This window comes from Mauremys mutica, chromosome 16 (genome assembly GCF_020497125.1).
Source record: "Mauremys mutica isolate MM-2020 ecotype Southern chromosome 16, ASM2049712v1, whole genome shotgun sequence".
Taxonomy (NCBI): Eukaryota; Metazoa; Chordata; order Testudines; family Geoemydidae; genus Mauremys; species Mauremys mutica.
Window position 1 is genome coordinate 12354550 of NC_059087.1, and position 17327 is coordinate 12371876.

At 42.5% G+C, this 17327-nt stretch overlaps 1 protein-coding gene across 1 annotated transcript in view; it reads right to left on the reverse strand.

Moving 5' to 3' along the window:
• RIMBP2 (RIMS binding protein 2) overlaps window positions 1–8329 on the reverse strand; it is a 338869-nt gene extending 330540 nt beyond the window's left edge. Inside the window, exons 1-2 of the mRNA XM_044989706.1 lie at window positions 8237–8329; window positions 1252–1365 (exon numbers count right to left, since the gene is read on the reverse strand). Of these exons, the coding sequence (XP_044845641.1) occupies window positions 1252–1272 (21 nt within the window). The 5' untranslated portion in view covers window positions 1273–1365; window positions 8237–8329. The remainder of the gene's footprint in view (window positions 1–1251; window positions 1366–8236) is intronic.
• Window positions 8330–17327: the final 8998 nt, after the last annotated feature.

A 17327-nucleotide genomic window follows, 5' to 3' on the forward strand; every position in this document is an offset into this window, starting at 1 on the left:
TGACGTATCTTTTATCGGACCAGCTTCTGTTGGTAAGAGAGACAAGCTTTTGAGCTTACATTGAACACTTCTTGAGGTCTGGGATAAGCGTAACGGCTAGAACCAGAGTGAGTTAAATAACTTGTACTATGCTGTACAGGCAGGCAAGGCACGAGATGCCAGTTTCAATGCATGAGGTGCTAATAGCAACGTGATCACCAGTCTATTACGAACGGGAGTGGGATCACCAGACTAATTTCAAACAGCCTCTGGACTTCTAGTCACTGCTTTCTTAGTCTGGATTTGAACTAGTGATTTAGATAATAGGATTGGGAGCATTTCACCTCTATCTCCTGAACCACCTAGTCTACAAGATAGTGCAATAATCCAGTCCACTCGATCCTGCAAACATTTATTTCAATGGAAATTGTTCATGCACGTGCTTAGCTTTACTACTGTCAGTGTTCACAGGACAAGAGCTCAATACAGTGATGGTTTGGTAGATAAACCTCACAACTCATGTTTATGCCTATGATTTTCACCTCATGCCTCCGCAATTTTTATATGTAACTATTATGTGATTTAATCATAAAACCAGAAAACTCTAAAGCCCCATAGAAATCAGAGAAGCCCATGACAGTTGAAATTTGTGCTTCTCTCTCTCATTACCATTTCATACTGATATTTTTAAAGCATTACGGACAAAGTTATATATTTAAAACATTCCTCTGCAGTGCTGAAAACACAACAAAGTGCAACAGAAACAGGAAGTTTCAGGAACGGAGTATAAACCAAAGATGTAACGATATGGAGCTAAGTGCACAGAGTAAAAAGACTATCATATGGATGATGATAATACCCAAATTTATGACACTAATGATTAAAAAGATAACCAAGAGTTTTAGAAGGGATAGAAACCTTCATGTTTCAGAGCATAAGGCAACCTGTAATTAATAGGCATCATGAAGAAAACTTCCCTGTGGACAGTTTATCTTACATTTGCCTACTGCAGGGTTCTGTGTGCCTTCCTCTGAAGTATCTAGTATTTCCCACTGTTAGACATTGTCAGAGAAAACCAGAGTTCTCACTCTCAGGTTGGGTGCAGCACGTCAGATACTTTATTATCTCTAGACATGCTGCACCCAACCTCTACTTCCACACCATCTGACCGAGCTAGGCATACAAGGAAAAATATTTAATGGCAATCCTTTAAAGTAGTGTTATAAACCAGCTGTAAGAACTTAGGTCATGTGACTTAGCTATAAACTTTACCTTGGTCTTCTGGACAGACATAGAGGCACTTATCTTCTCTGAGGTCCTGGCCTCAGGTCTGCGGTTTGGAGGCTTCACTGAAGTTTCTTTTGCTTCCCTGCTGTCTGTTTTGGACTGTGGAAAATAAATCATTGATCTACCATTAGGGTATAAAACCAGAATATGTTTCCCATTAGGAGCACCCAATGGTGTGACTGGCATGAACATAATTTGTCATTGCATGGGAAAAGTTTTGGGGAGTGGCCTTGAAGACAAAAAGGGCTGATAGCACATATTGCTTATGGCACTCAGTCTATGGATGAGGACATAAGCTCTTTGGGGCCAGACTCATCTATTTGTTTTGTGTTTGTACAATGCCTAGCACAATGGGCCCCTGGCCCATGATTGCAGCTCCTCAGTGCTACTACGCTACAAATAACTCCACTCTTAAAACATCCTCTCATAGTTATGTGGCACTGTGTCTCCCCACCAGCTGCTAAGAAAGGGCAGTATTTGTGTGGAGCATCTATGTGGGTGAATGCTTGAAGACCTCCAGCTCATCAGAATTGTTAGCTATGGCCAACCTGGGGACAGGGGATACCCTTTGTCACATGGCCCGATCGGACTTAAGTGTGATGAGAACACACATGCACCGGGATCTTTGAGCCTGCTGATGCTACCTAATATATAATGAGAACAGAAACAAAACAAAAGCCAACAGCTCTGTTCCAAGTGTATTAGAGGACTGGGTATTTGTTTTTAAGATGTGGTATACTGTTAAACTGCTGCATTTAGACTTTATTTTCCCCCCAAAAAACCATTTCTTTGCCTTTAATTTTGCTACATGCTATGTTTATGAAGGGGAAAGACATTAGCATTGGCTTGAGCAGGATATTCCACAGGAAGCTGATGGACAAGCTTTTACACACACAAAGCTTTGCAGCATGCCTGCATCTCGAAAGAACCCCTAGTAAGGCAATCTGGGGTGGATCACTGGAACTGCCACTCATGCTCGATTGCACTGTCATTTGTGAAAACATATTGTGTTGTGACACGATCACCAAGCTCCTTTCCGTGTGCCATGCAAGTACCTTGAAAGCCAGCGCACTTTCCCATTTCATCACCTAGCCCCCTTGATAATGGGTAGGTATGCAGCAGAATTAGAGCAGCTATGCCTTGAAAACTACCCTCTCTCCTCCCCATCATGCCCCCCCGCCACCAAAGGCTTGTCTACATGAACAATTAGTTCACTGCAAGTTGGGGCATAAATCTACCCCACACTAGCCAGCTGCCATGGATTAACACTTCCCTAGTGTGCTTTGATCTACTCCCATTTCAAAGTGGGACAGATCAAAGTAAGCAGAGAACTGTTAGTGCATGGCAGCAGTGTCCACATGGACACTGAGTGTGCAGCAGGCTGAGAGAGGTAGATGTATACCCCTGACCTGAGAATTTGGTCAGCCATGTTGCTGGGAACATGTGGTAAGGATTTTACCTTGAATCAAGTTTAGCTTGTTAAGTTTTAGCTCCTAGGAAGTGTTTTATCTTTACTTCTCTTGTAACCATTTCTGACTGTAATACCCGATACCTGAATTCACTTAAAAAAATCTTCTTTTGTTAATACACTTGTTTTATATTTTTAATGTAAACGCTGTCCTGAATTGGTTTAGACTGAACTGTTTGGTAACTCCAGTTAAAGTAGTAAACTGTTGGCTATCGACCCTTTAGAGGGCCAATGGACCTCTAATATCTGAACTACCCAAGACTGGGCTGGAAAGTCTCAATTTTCCCAAAAATGTGTGTTCTGCAAAGGGGAGTGTGTTGGGGTCACCCTGCAAGTAGTAACCAATGCTGGTGGAAGCCAGAGTGTGAGTGGAGAGTTGCTGACAGACTGCTGGACCAGGGCTATACACAGACATTCAGGGTGTGACCTGCATGCTGTGAGGCTGTTTGTGAGCAGCCCTGGTTGAGAGCTACAACAGCAGTGTGAGGCACACACGGTTGCAGGGCAGCTGGTGACAACTCCTCATTGGTCCGAATTGCACCCAAGAATGTGACACCTTCCTTAAAGAATTCCATTGGAGATCAAATTTGAGGAAGGTTGTTCTTGTGGCTAAGCTCTGGATGGGGATTCAGGACATTTGGATGGAATTTCTAGATCTGGCAAAGCCTTCCAGTATGACCCTGGGCAAATCACTTCAGTCTCTGCAGCTCAGTTCTCTGTCTGCCAAAGGAAGTTAATATTTCTTCTCTTCCATCTTTTGTATGTATTGTCTATTTACAGTGTAAGCTCTTCAGGGCAGGGACTGTCCCTTCCTATGAGTTTGTACAGTAGCTAGCACAATGGGACTCTAATCTTGGCTGGGGCCACTAGGAAATACCATAATACAAATCTATAATTATTAAGAGACGCTTGTTATCTATAGTACAGCAGTACCCAAATGTGGAAGATAGCGAATCCTAGAAGACAGAGCACTGGACTTGAGCAAAGGAGTTCTTGGTTCTGTTCTTGGCTTTGCCACAGGTGTGCTGGGTGACCTTGGGCAAGTTGTGTCCTCTCTGTACCTCAGTTTCCCCATCTATAAAATAGGGATAATGATCCTATTTCCTTTGTAAAGTGCTTTGAGAGTTACTGATGAAAAGTGCTACATAAGAGTGAGGTGATATTATTTATTATTAAGACAATCCCTGACTCAGACAGCTTATGTATCTAAATAACGAAAAGACAAAGCAGGGGTGGGATTCAACAGGCAGGCAAGACGTGTTATTCACAAGAAAAGGGACATGGCTCGTTGCATGTAATTCTGTGTTCACTGGCCACATCCTCCTCTGTCCCTGCCTTTGAGGAAAGTCAGTCCCTCCTCTTCCCCCCCACCCCCCGTTTATCCTGGTGTAGAGGAAGGCAAGCCGCAACTCTCCAGCCCAAAGGACGATGATGTATGGAATGACCGAGAGGCCCTGAAATGGATAAGCACAAAGAGATCCCTTTTCCGTCAGGCTGAGAGCAGCCTGCTCACATCTAAAAGCTTGTGCTGGCCAGGGGATTCCCAACAGGAAAGCGGCCACAGGCTCTTACTACCCACTCCAGGACCTTCTATTCTCTTGCCATGCTGGCCTTTTCTCAGTGCAGAAGGGGAGCTGGTGTTTGCTTATCCCTTTTACAGCAGGTTTGAATAGGCACCTCGTATAATGGAGTTCCCAGCTCTCCCCCTTTGCATGCTGCCTGACAGTCCCAGCAAGCAGTTGTTCCTTGTCTTTACATAACACTTAATCTTGGATAACCAAGAAGGCAGTGGGAGAGTAAACAGAAGTGATTGACAGCAACGTCTCCCCAGCCCTCTGATCCCCGCTTGAGTCAGGTGGTTCGATGATACAGGCTGAGGCTATTTGGTCACCATGACCCGGTACTTGATGCAATTTAAAGAAGATATTGATTGAATACTGCAGATGAATTTATCTTTATTCTTTGAACTCAGCAATAGCAAATGAGAGGGCCTATTCAAAAGAGGGATCCTGTAGGCTATTCTACCCTTAGTTCACCCCCATAAAGACAAAAATAACCCATTAGAATAAGATTGCAGCAGGGGAAAAAAGCAGCAAAGCAAACTGGAGCTGAAGGGAAACAATAGGAGGGGTGAGTGCACTGGTTTGAATTAAGTAAGAATCCACCTGAATTTGAACAAAACCTTTCCAAGGAGATTTTCTCTGTTATCTGTGGAGCACTGGTGGTCCTTGGAGTTGCTTCTGCTATAAAGACCAGCTATCTGTCAGCTATCCCAGCTACCAGGGATGCTTCCTGCTAGTCGTAGTCCAATCCATGATGCTTTGGAGGGTTCCAGAGGCTTTTATCATCAGTTAAACTAGAGAGGGGGGCAGGAAATGCACCTATCTATATGCTGTGCATCTGCTTCAGGTTTTATCTGATGTTACTTAGTGTAAATCCACCAAATTTGCAGAGGACTCTGAAATTGGAGGGGTAGCAAACACGCAGGAGGACAGAACCAAAGTGCAAAGTGACCTAAAGAGATTAGAACAACAGGGGAGCTGCAGGCAATGAGAAGAGATTCAGTACAAATAGATGTAAAAAATACATGCAAAGCATTTTGATGTGTATTAGTCAGTAGTATTTTTCTACATGCGTGTTAGCTAATAATGTGCTTTACCATAGGGAAGGATAGCCCTCAGTTTATATGAGGTATCTATCTTGCTTCAAGCATGAAAATCCATTATTTGATATCATAAAACATTGAATCTGGATAATAAAATCCAATACCAACAGAAATAGATGGGGATGGGCTCTGGCTGAAATGCATGTAAATGCATGCATACTATATATATATATATATATAAATAAAATGAACAGTGGATGCAATTACCTGCCCAATTCCATACTATTCTTAGCTAGAAATTAGTAGCAGATATTTTAAAATTTATTTTTCATAACATTTTCAGGGGAAGGAAATCTCAGTAATTTATACCAAGCCGTAAATAAATCAAAGTACTGAGTCTATTTCATTTAGTAATAAACATTATTAGTATATATGTTATATACCCACATAGAATACACTGTATAAATGTGTAATTAGCTATCTGAGCTATATGAGCAAGAAAGATGCAGTTATATCTTACTGTCAAGGTTTGGCATAATCTAAGCTACCTGGATCCAAAACACCTTTGAACTCTGTAAGAAAAGTTCAGCTCCAGATTCAGATTTGTAACTTGGGCCCATCTGTACTTACTATAAACGTTTAAAACAACCTTAAATGTACATCTTTAATAATCAATGCTGTCCAAAATCTAATCAATTGTGTTTATGCAAATTATCATTTGAGGCACTGAAAATGGGCCTTACTTCAGCATTTAATGTGCACCTTATGAAAGGAAAGATCTGATTTGCGGACAAAGGCTCAGTGCATGCAGGTATCCAAATGCAACTAACTTACCCTCCCACATCTCTTTGATCCTATCAGTTGCAGGGTCCTTTTGAAGTATAGAATGAATTATCATGTGATCTAGTGGATAGAGCATCAGACTGAAAATCAGAATATCTGACTCCTATTCCTAGCTCTTCCACTTCTTGCTGAATAGCTTGGACAAGTGATTTAATTTCTCTGTGACTGCATTTCCCAGTCTGTAAAGGGGGGGATAATTATATACACTCTTCTTGGTGAAGAATTTCAGGATCCCCAGATAAAAAGCATTTCAAGTATTTTGAGTTATTTAAACTCAGAACTTTTGGCCAATTTCCAAAGTTTTTATACCCCCTTATTTCCAAAAATTGCAACCCAGTTTTCTTCTCATCTTTATGTTGATTTTAGCCAGAACAAGAACGTAAATATGATCTAACATACCCATGTATTTATTTTGACAATCACAATTCTACAATGGCTCAGCTCAGCTTTTTGTTTACGTCCCTTGTAAAGGTTAATGTGTTCAATTGAACTGTGTTGTAACACTATGAAAATCAATATGCAGCACAGTAATTGCAGTTTAAATATGACAGATGGTAACTGACTGGTTCTTCTTTCATCCCTTAAAGATAATTTTTACAAATGTAATTAGTCATTTCAGATTTTTCCCCTTCCCTAGAGCAAAAGGCTAGAGAGTTTTAAGAGAGCACTTATGTGTGTCTGTGGAGGATAGAAAGCACGCTGAGATCTCTAACGGAAAAACCCACAGAAGCACTCTGGTTAACAAGGCTACATGAGTCATTCTAAGTGGCAACGGCTTGCCTAGAGCTTAGCAACCAACTTTATTTACCTGGCTAGGGAACAAATGCAGAGAGCAAAGTAGTAATATAAAAATCAACTCTTTTATATGTGGATCTACATTGTCCCGATTTGACCCCAGGAAAAGGTAAACAGCCACTGAACCTGTACTGTTCTGGGCCCTACCTTCCAAGCTTGTTTGAGATTACAGTAATTTCCATTATTACCGAGAAAGATAAAAAATTCCACTATTACCAAAAAGATAAAAAGGTAAATAAATATAAATTCTACACTTTGCTGCTCAGTCAGTGGTTTCTGATCTTTCTATCTATTTCCTTGAAGGTATCCTGTGACTAAGTTACAGCTAATGGATGTACTTGCCTCATAGCACTAAGGAAATCATCTCGGAAGACATTCTGTGGAATCTGACATGGAGCATCAGGGTTAGGTGAATAAATGTGACCAGCTGTCAAACTCTGGGACCTGTTCAGACCTGCAGGGCCATTCTGGTGCCTCATCCTGGCAGACAGACTAGGTGGATCTCCAACTCAGGACCTCAGGCTGAAGCCAAGGTTTTCAAACCTGGGTGACCCACAGTTAAGCCTCCAGTAAGTGGCCTAGTTTTCAGGAGCACTGACCACAAAGTATCGTCCACTGATTATTTTCAGAGCTTTTGTTAAAATCAGGGCCTTAATTTTGGCATCCATATATGGTCTAGGGAATCTAATCTTAACGTCCCATTTTTTAAAATCTTGGCCTGAGTATCCATATGGGAGGGAGAGCTATTGGGAGGGACAGGAAGCCTTTGTGTGTAGAATCTGGATTTATGACATTTAAAGACAAACCACGGGATTAGGTGAGTGTTGGGACAGCAGTACAGTCAGTGGGTACCTTTAGTGCAGGGAATATGGCATGGAGCAATCACTAATAACAATGCAGATGCAGCAGTATTACACTGACAACATCCACTAGCCAGGGACTGTATCCACAGACAATATCTGAAGCTAGCAGGGGGCAGCCAGAACTTAACTGGTTATCTAAGGTCTCTCAAGCTCTAGGACATCCCTGCTTTATGGCACAGAGAGCCTTTGGAGCTACGATTACAATATCCCCTTTTTGTAACCCAAAAAAAGGGAGATGTGAAAATATTATTTATGTAAGAGGCCACATGAATAGCTGAGTTCCTGGCTGCATTCAACGTGTCCTTTGCCCTCCTGCCGTGTACTCAAAGTTACTAGGCAGACTTTGAAGTGGATTAGGTTATTCACTGGACTGAAGACAGTACATTGCACACTTACCAATTTAACCTCATCCTGCTGTTTGCTTGAGGATTTTTCCACTTTTGGAACCGACTGAGAGACCTTGGGGGATTCAAGGACAGCATTGCCATGATCCAGATCATGGCTGATACTCTTCTCCTGTAACAGAAAGATGCAGTACTGATATCACCATGAGAGCATTTAAAGGTCTATTGAGAGAAGCTGAATTCTGTCTTACAGGACTTCCCAATGGACACTCCTCCCTGTGAGAAGGAAGTAAAGGTGAGAACGAGGACTTGTCTACACTATTGCTTAAGTCAATGTAAGTTACGTTGTTCGGGGTGTGAAAAATCCACCCACCAGAGCGATGTAACTTACATCAACTTAAAGTGATATCTACACCGCGCTACATCGGCAGGCGACGCTCTCCTGACAACATGGCTTCCACCTCTTGTTGAGGTGGAGTAATTATGTCGATGGGAGAGTGCTTTCCCATCAGCATAGCACGTCTTCACCAGATGTGCTACAGCTGTGCCTCTGCAGCGATGCAGTGCCGCCAGTTTAGTGTGGTAGTGAACACAAGCCCAGAGCTATTGCCCCACAGAAATAGCTTAGAACTTTCCAAACTACTGGAGTTTCATAGTCAGTCACCATTCCTCTGGAATACATGTATGAAATACATTATTTTGATATTTATTATTTCCCTGTTAATGTGCCCTTATCCTCTTCCTCCAAAAAGTTACATTGTTTGCCTGTCCTCTAACTTAGCTCTTCGCACTGGGGGAGACAGCTGGACCTCACTGACATTCGCTGCACTTCTCCATAGAATAGAATTGGGAAGGCTTTGCAATAGGTGGATGCACTTCCTACTGACTCTCAAGAGTCATAAGCAATCCTATAGGATCTGTGTTACCCTTTCCTTTTCAGCAAGTCTACTGCAGATGAAGATGTATGGACAGGGTGATGCAGCCTGACCAGTCTGCTCCGTGAAGATTTCCCTGCTGTAGGATTCATTCAGCCTCACAGTCCATTGGAAGACCAGGTCTAGCAGCCTTCAAGGCACATCACATTTACAGACATCCTCAATTATTTGATAAATGGTGGCAGGTAGGACAGGTAACAGTGGAACAGCAGGTTCCAACAGTTGGACTAAATCCCTGGGGAACAGCACTGTGCTTCCCTCCCTGCTTTGGAGAGCAGCGAGCATAATGTCCTTGCTCAACAGATACTCTAGCTCAGGTGTTCTCAAACTTCATTGCACCACGACCCACTTCTGACAACAAAAATTACTACAAGACCCCACAAGGGAGGACTGAAGCCTGAGCCTGCCTGAGCCCCACTGCCCTGGGCAGGGGATTGGGGGGCAAAGCTGAACCCCAAGGGCTTCAGCCCTGGTGGGGGGCTGTAACCTGAGCCCTGCCACCCAGGCTGAAGCCTTTGGCCTTTGGTCCTGGTCAGTGAAGCTCAGTCTTCGACTTTGGCCCCAGACCTCAGCCAGTCTAACACCAGGCCTGGCGACCCCATTAAAATGGGGTTGCGACCCACAGTTTAAGAACCGTTGCTCTAGATAATGGATCGAAGTATCCATTACAATATCTTTCCCTGCTCCCCAAAATAGATTGATTGTGCTTCGCTTTTTATAAAAATTGTGCATCGAACCCATACAGCAAGGGAGGGCAAAATCAGAGCTGCTGAACTTAACCTAGGGACTGTTCCCTGGGTCAGGGTTCAGCAGTAGAGCTGGGTGGAAAAAGGTTTTCCTCATCCCATGAAAATTTGAGATTTTGAAATTTTTCCCCCATGACAAATTGGAACAAATAGTTGAAATCTTGAAAATTTGTTACTTGTAATACAGTAGCATCTAGAGGCCTCACTGTGCACATCAAAAGGAAGAGACACACTCTCCCCTGAAGCATTCACACTACATAGACATGGGGAAACAGAGTCATGGAGAAGGGAAGTGACTTGCCCAAGGTCATACAGCAGGTCAGTGGCAGAAGCAGGAACAGCACCCAGATCTCTCAAGCCCCAGTCCAATGCCCCATCTGCTGACCTACACCACCTTCCACTGTACCCATCACAGCATAAGAAGGGTAAAAAGAACAAGTAGGATGTGCTGTTTTGTTTGGCATTATCTGGAGTTGCATTAACATTCATACAAATCAAGTGCTTCCCTTCTGTTGAGGGGGAAAAGGGTGTCTAGAAACAAATTAACAGCTAACTTGGGTGCTTATCTGTCCCTGTTACCATATTATCTGAACACAGTCTTTAATATAGTTATCCATCAGTGCCCCCATGAGGTAGGGCAGTGCTATTAGTCCCATTTTACAGATGGGGAGCTGGGGCACGGAGAGACTAAATGACTTTCCTAATGTCACACAGTGTCTGGGGCAGAGAAGGGAATAGAACCCAGGTCTCCTGAGTCCCAGGCTCTGTCTGAATCACTGGTCTATATTTCCTCCCTGGAAGGTCCTTGTGGAACAAGACAGCTGTGCAGGATAGGTTTCACGCTTTCTGGGCTGCAGGGCATGGGCCATTTTAGATGGCTTCAGTACATTTCCAGGTTGATCAGACTCGCACCACGTGTTCGCTCATTACACACAGACAGGCTGCTGACTTCATTCTGGCACCAAACAACATTTTGAACAACCTGACTGTTAGATTGACAGCCTAGCAGGTAGCCCTGGCACCCTTACTGCTGTTGATGGATTCCCAGGCCAACTGTGATGCCATGACTCCACACAGGAGCAGGAGAAAGACACACAAAACATCAATCAGCCCTCCAAAAACACCTCTGGTCTAAAAATATCAGCTACCAAAAGAGACAAGTCTCTCAAAGAAGAATCACTTTAAGGAGAAGGAGATGGGAGCAAGGATAGCTTGACAGCTTACATTACGAATTACCACTCGGTAACACTGTAGCCTTCAGAGGTTAGCTTTCCATACATAAAGCATCAGAAGATGGAAGGCCTTAGCTTCAATTCATTCTATCCAATACAAGACTGATCATCAGTAAAACCAGCAGAACCCATCCCACAATCTCAGATTAAACACATGCCCATGCATACACCCCTCCCCCCCACAAAGACCCCTAGACTGGTACAGCTTCCTCCAGCCTTCTTGTCATTCAGTACAGTGGAAACCCAGAGAAGGGAAGGGAAGAGTCGTGAGCACATTTTTCACAACTGACCTCAGGTAGAGGGAAGGATCCTAGGCAAAGGGGCTGTCTCTTTTGGGCACACCCACAAGGTATGCAGATCCCCAGGGGCATTTAGCATCGGCACCCTAGAGAGACAGCCCATTCCACAGCCCTGCTCCCAGATCCAATAGAACTGGCCTGCCAGGACACCCAAATCTACAAATATCAGAGGGGTAGCCGTGGGTATTCACCCACGAAAGCTCATGCTCCTAAACGTCTGTTAGTCTATAAGGTGCCACAGGATTCTTTGCTGCTTTTCCAAATCTACAAGACTTCATAGACACTACATTAACTCTCTTTGCAATCTCCATGGGTGATCTCCAATGTTAGTACAGATAAAAATTGCTGGATTGGCAGCCCTAGAGAATGAAGTCATGATTTATCCACAGAAAATTTACAGCAGAGGCAGTGGCAACACAAAACTACGCACACACTGTGGACCTGTGAGGACTGAATATAATTTAGTCTCAATGCCCATTCAGTCCTTGTGCTCTCTTCCAAGACTGTGAACATGGATTTCAGCAGATACCATTGACAGATGTAGGTAACATGTCTATTAATAATTAGACCAATACCAGCTCAGCTCATTTCATTTCATTTCAGCCACCAAATGGCCATCAAATGGAAAGAGCAATTTTCATTACTCCTGGTCTGGTTCAAAACACCGACCTGAAGGAAAGGCTCCATCTCCCACTGAAGAAGTGACAAAACAGGCAAGCATCCCTTCTGAATTCCTTCTTTCCAGACATGTTTCAAGTGCTGTGACAAAAAGTGGGAAAGTTCCTAATATTTTCTCTGAATACTATGTGTGCCTCAGTTTCCCTTATGTGTTACTCAAGTATCTAGATGGTGGAATAAGGGTGTGTGATCATTGCAGAGACCCCAAGTGGGCAGGTGTGATTGCTGACTGGGCACAGAATGGCTGACACTTTGTATCCTGGCAACTGATGGCCAGAGCCCATCCCCTGGAAGGAGCCAGCCAAAGGTGTTGGAGAACAAAAAAAACCCAGCTGACCTGTTTGCCTGAGAAAAAGACAAAGGACGGAGGAGGGACAACAGGGGTGTCTGAGGCTGCGCTGCTGAAAGCAAGTCAGTCTCGGGGGGGAGGACTCAGGGCCCTGGGCTCTGGATCTCCCCCAAGATGGACTTCACTGAATGTTTCCTGATTTCTGTGCTAATGTTTTCCTGATTTCTGTTCTATGCTGTGTTCCTGATGACTAATAAACCCTTCTGTTTTACCAGGCTGGCTGAGAGTCACTGCTGACTGCGAAGTTGGGGTGCCTGGCCCTTTGGGGGGGTGTAATGCTTCCCCAGGCATCCCATCCAGGTGGACTCATGGCAGGGAGCTCACGGTGCTGAATGATCCGAGGTCAGGCTCAGGAAGCACTGAAGCTGAGGAGGCTTCTTGCCCTCCTGAGTGTGCAGCCTGAGGGGAGTCACACTGCACTAGAGTCCTGTCTGAGCGGTTTCAGAGCACCAAGGCTGTGACTCCATGGTAAAAGAATAGCAAAACGAAAAGCAACCTTGTCTTCAATGGCAATAGCAATAAGCAAAAATGGGTAAATATACTTTTGATTGTGCATATTGGCCAAAGGCAGCAGCTTTAAGATGTGTCACACCCACATATGTTTTTCTGCTTGGGCAGCGCCAGTTGCCATCTATATAATATACAGAGACACTAACTGCATATGCAGTATGACTTTTGTTTTGCTAATAATTTTGATTTATTCTGTCTGCCATGTCTATTTAGACCATAAACAGTTATGGTCTTATGGGCAAGGACTGTGTTTGTATAGTTAGTACAGTACCTAACACGACTGCAAATCACTAGTGTGATACAAAGAAAATACTGAAAGCGCTCTGCAGGCAGAGATTTTTCACACCGACAGAGAAGGTGAGTAACTGAAGCTAGCCCTCAATATGTAGAAGTCAAACTGAATTTGGACTAGAAGGGGGTCCACCTTTCAGATCAGATCTCAACCCGCAGCAAAGATTTGAGCCTGAGTTTTGGGCCCGCTCTAGGTTAGATTTACGCTAAGAACTAAAGATATTAATGAAGCATAATAAGCAGACTCTCCAAATGTTTCAGATAATCAGTGTTCAGTTTCTAAAATGCCTGAGCCATATTTCATGGGTGTCCTTTTCTCTCCAAATTTGAAAGCTATGGTATCTCTAGATCGTCTCTGTTCAATTGTTCTTGCAACATTTTATTTTGAGCTTTTCAGCTTTGAAACTGGGTTTAAGTTAGCAGTGCCCATCACCTACCTTTCCGATCTGTCCTGAGCTGCAGGCACACTGTCCCATTTAGAGACCAAAAAGCCAAGAGCAGGTTCCACAGGAAATCCCCATATGCAGGGAGCATGAAGTTTCACCTATATCCAGGGAAGGCTCAAGAATCACAAATGCAACAGGCAGCTCCACAGCAATTAAAACACTTTACCTTAAGGAGCTGGCAGGTGGCTTTCACTTCAGCAGCACTCAGTACAATAAAACCAGACTTTGCTTCGCTTTACAAAAAGCCTTTTTTACAATTCTGATTGATTAAAAAATCAATCAAAAACTGACAGAAAATAGAAATATTTTATATATATTATCCCACCAAGGGAGCTTTGACACTTTAATGTCAGAACAAACCCCAAATCAATTTGCAGCATTAATGTAGATTTGAAAAAAAGATCGATAGAAGTGCTACAGTGTCTTTCGCAGCAAAACTGTTTCCATAAACTCTTGCAGTGCAGTGTAGCATCAGTGCTTCACTTTTAAAGGAAAAAACATCCTCTGTCTAAAAACAAAACATAAGCAAACTGTTCTGTCACCAAGCCATCATATCGCACATGCACAATTCTGATCTTTCTGCTTAACCAACACAGTGAAAATCCACAGTGAGGAAAATTATCCGTGCAGCCTTTGGTCACAGAAGAGGTAGAGAGGTTCCATTCAAGCTTCCTGCATCAGGTGAAGAAAGAGATAAAATACTAAATGTGACTGCTCCAACCAAGCAAACACAGAGCTTTCTATCTAATGCATTCTCAATTGTCCATGTGGGATTGAAAAGCTGATATCTGTGGGATACAAATTAAAGACTCACTCTGAAGATACAAGCCTGCTAATGCCCAATGCGCTGTGTCATTTAATGTGGGTGTAAACACACTTACTGACATCCCACTGCAGTCAATATCCGTTATATCATGCATTTTTTCGGAAAGACAGAAGATGCATGGTTTCTGGTTAGCAAATCAAAAACATTCCTTGTGAATTTGCAGAGATGAAAGACACTGTTACTGTTGTTGAATGAATTGTGCTCAGTGTCACAGTAGGTTAATGCAAAAGTCTTTCACCTTAGGAGACCTGGGTTTAAATCTTCTTTGCATTCAGCGCCTGATCCAAGTCCCTTTGAAGCCAATAGGAATATTTCTATTGACTTCATTGGGAGCTGAACTGGATCCTTAATGCTCACTTCAGATCTCCCTGCCTGAGTAGTTCATCCCTCACCAACCAAGGAGGAGCAGCAGCCCTGAGGAAATAGTGCTGCCCCAAGATAGGGAGCGCCCTGCCTCTGCTTTTTTCAGCGGAAGCTGCACCTCAAAAGGTCTTTCTTTCTTCAGCCTGTATAATATCTCAACCAGCTCATTTGTGCATGTCCAGATTTTTCAGACACACTTAATGGTCCATTCTCAATAGCTACTTGTGCTAGGTCTTTATTACATCTTAAATGGGATGTTTTAAAATTTGGTTTTCTTGTTAAGGAATTCAGTAGCTCTCACTCATTTTAGCATCAGTCTTCAGGGCTACTTTACTGTCCTGCCAGGAGAGCATTAAGAACTATTCTGTACTCACTGTCTCTCTCCATTTACATGGGGCTTTCACTAATATACATATGGAATAGCCTTTGATTGCCTAAGAGGTCTTGCCCATCTGTAAATTCTACCATATTCTAGGATTCTCCTGCTCTACCTTTCCAATTCCCATTATAGCTCCATTCCATTAAAGATTCTCCATTCTGGACATTTGCTTTACACCCATACATTGTAGGCAAGAAATCAGTGATTCAATCCAGCTTCCACTGACATCAATGGAGACATGCCCATTGATCTAGCCCCAGATGAACTGCTTCTAGAAAGCAGCACTACTGAAACATCCATAAGAGAAAAAAAATATTTAGCTCTCCTCCCCAAAGCAGGAGAGATGTCAGCTACAAGACTTTGGAGCCTCCCTAAGAAAGAAGATTGAGATTGTTCTTTGAAACTTCTAAACATCAGAGAGTCATAACCTCAGCTGACGTAAGCCAGCGTAGTTTTATAGAAGTCAATGAAGCTATGCTTAGTTAGACCAGCTGAGCAGCTTGCCCAGAACGTGCCTCCCTGGGGCTTAGAACTACCTAATACTCTGTAAAAACACTACTAACGACATGCCTGAGAAATGCAGTGAACTTTAATGGCTAATTTTAAAACATTTATTGAAAATACCAATGAGATTCGACAATAAAATAAATGAATCATGTCTCAAATTTTGTTTACATTCCTCACTTTTCATAAAACTGTAAAGCGAGATATATACATGAAAACCTGACAAAGTTTTAGTTTGATTTCAAAATTAGGTTTAAAAAACAAACAAACATTCTCCTGACCCTCAGATTTTAGAAGAGAAAAAAAACAAGCTGCCTGTGTGAGCCAACCTTCCTTTGAAACGAGTTTTAACAGTTATCAAGGGAAATGATGAAGCAAATAGTACTAGATTGATGCAAATGCACCAGTAATATAGTGCTTCTATAAAACCACACAGTATCTAATAGTCTCTATTTTATTTCAGCCATAATACACTTGCTCCAAATATGGAAAGTGTTGTAAGCAAGACACGAGAAGTAATTCTTCCACTCTACTGTAGTCTGTGATGATTAGGCCTCAACTGGAATATTGTGACTAGTTCTGGGAGCCACATTTCAGGGAAGAGATGGACAAATTGAAGTCCAGAGAAGAGCAACAAAAATGATTAAAGGCCTAGAAAACATGACCTATGAGGGAAGTTTGAAAATACTGGGTTTATTTAGACTGGAGAAAAGAAGACAGAGAGGACATAGTTTTCAAGTACATAAAAGGTTGATACAAGGAGGAGGGAGAAAAATTGTTCTCTTTAACCTCTGAGGATAGGACAAGAAGCAATGGGCTTAAATTGCAGCAAGGGCAATTTAGGTTGGATATTAGGAGAAACTAAGGGTGGTTAAGCACTGGAATAAATTGCCTAGGGAGGTTGTGGAATCTCTATCATTGGAGGCTTAAGAGCAAGTTAGACAAACACCTGTCAGGGATGGTCTAGATGATACTTAGTTCTGCCATGAGTGCTGGAGACTGTATTAGATGACCTCTCGAAGTCCCTTCCAGTCCTATGATTCTATTTTGAAGACTGCTAAAGAGGGCTATGTGCATTGTAAATAAGAGGTCTCATCCTGCAGAGCTCTCACCTCCAATGGACTACTTAAGTGAATAAGGTTCTCTCAAATGAATAAGACTGTGCAGGCTCAAGCCTTAGGCTTCTATCATGAGATTTTCTACAAGCAAGCCATTTCTGATATATTTTTCTAATACAAACTAAATTGTATAGCAACACAGTGATTTATTGACAGGATGGCTGTTCCAAACAAGCATAATTAGAGAGCTTAATTATCTTCTAACTACTCATTGTATATAATGCTTCAGATAAAGGTCACTGTTTTGAAACCTAATGAAGTAATTATTTTCCTCTGAGATTCCACCTACTATATCTAATATGAATGGTTTGCAAAAAAAAGGGAGAGTCAGAAGCACAGTATAAATACATGCTGGAAATACAATTAATCTTTCTTTTAAAAACGTACCTTAGAACTAACATGCTGTGAAATGTTTTTCACCAGATTTTGGGAGGGTTTAAAACTACTTTGATTTTGAGCTTTCTATG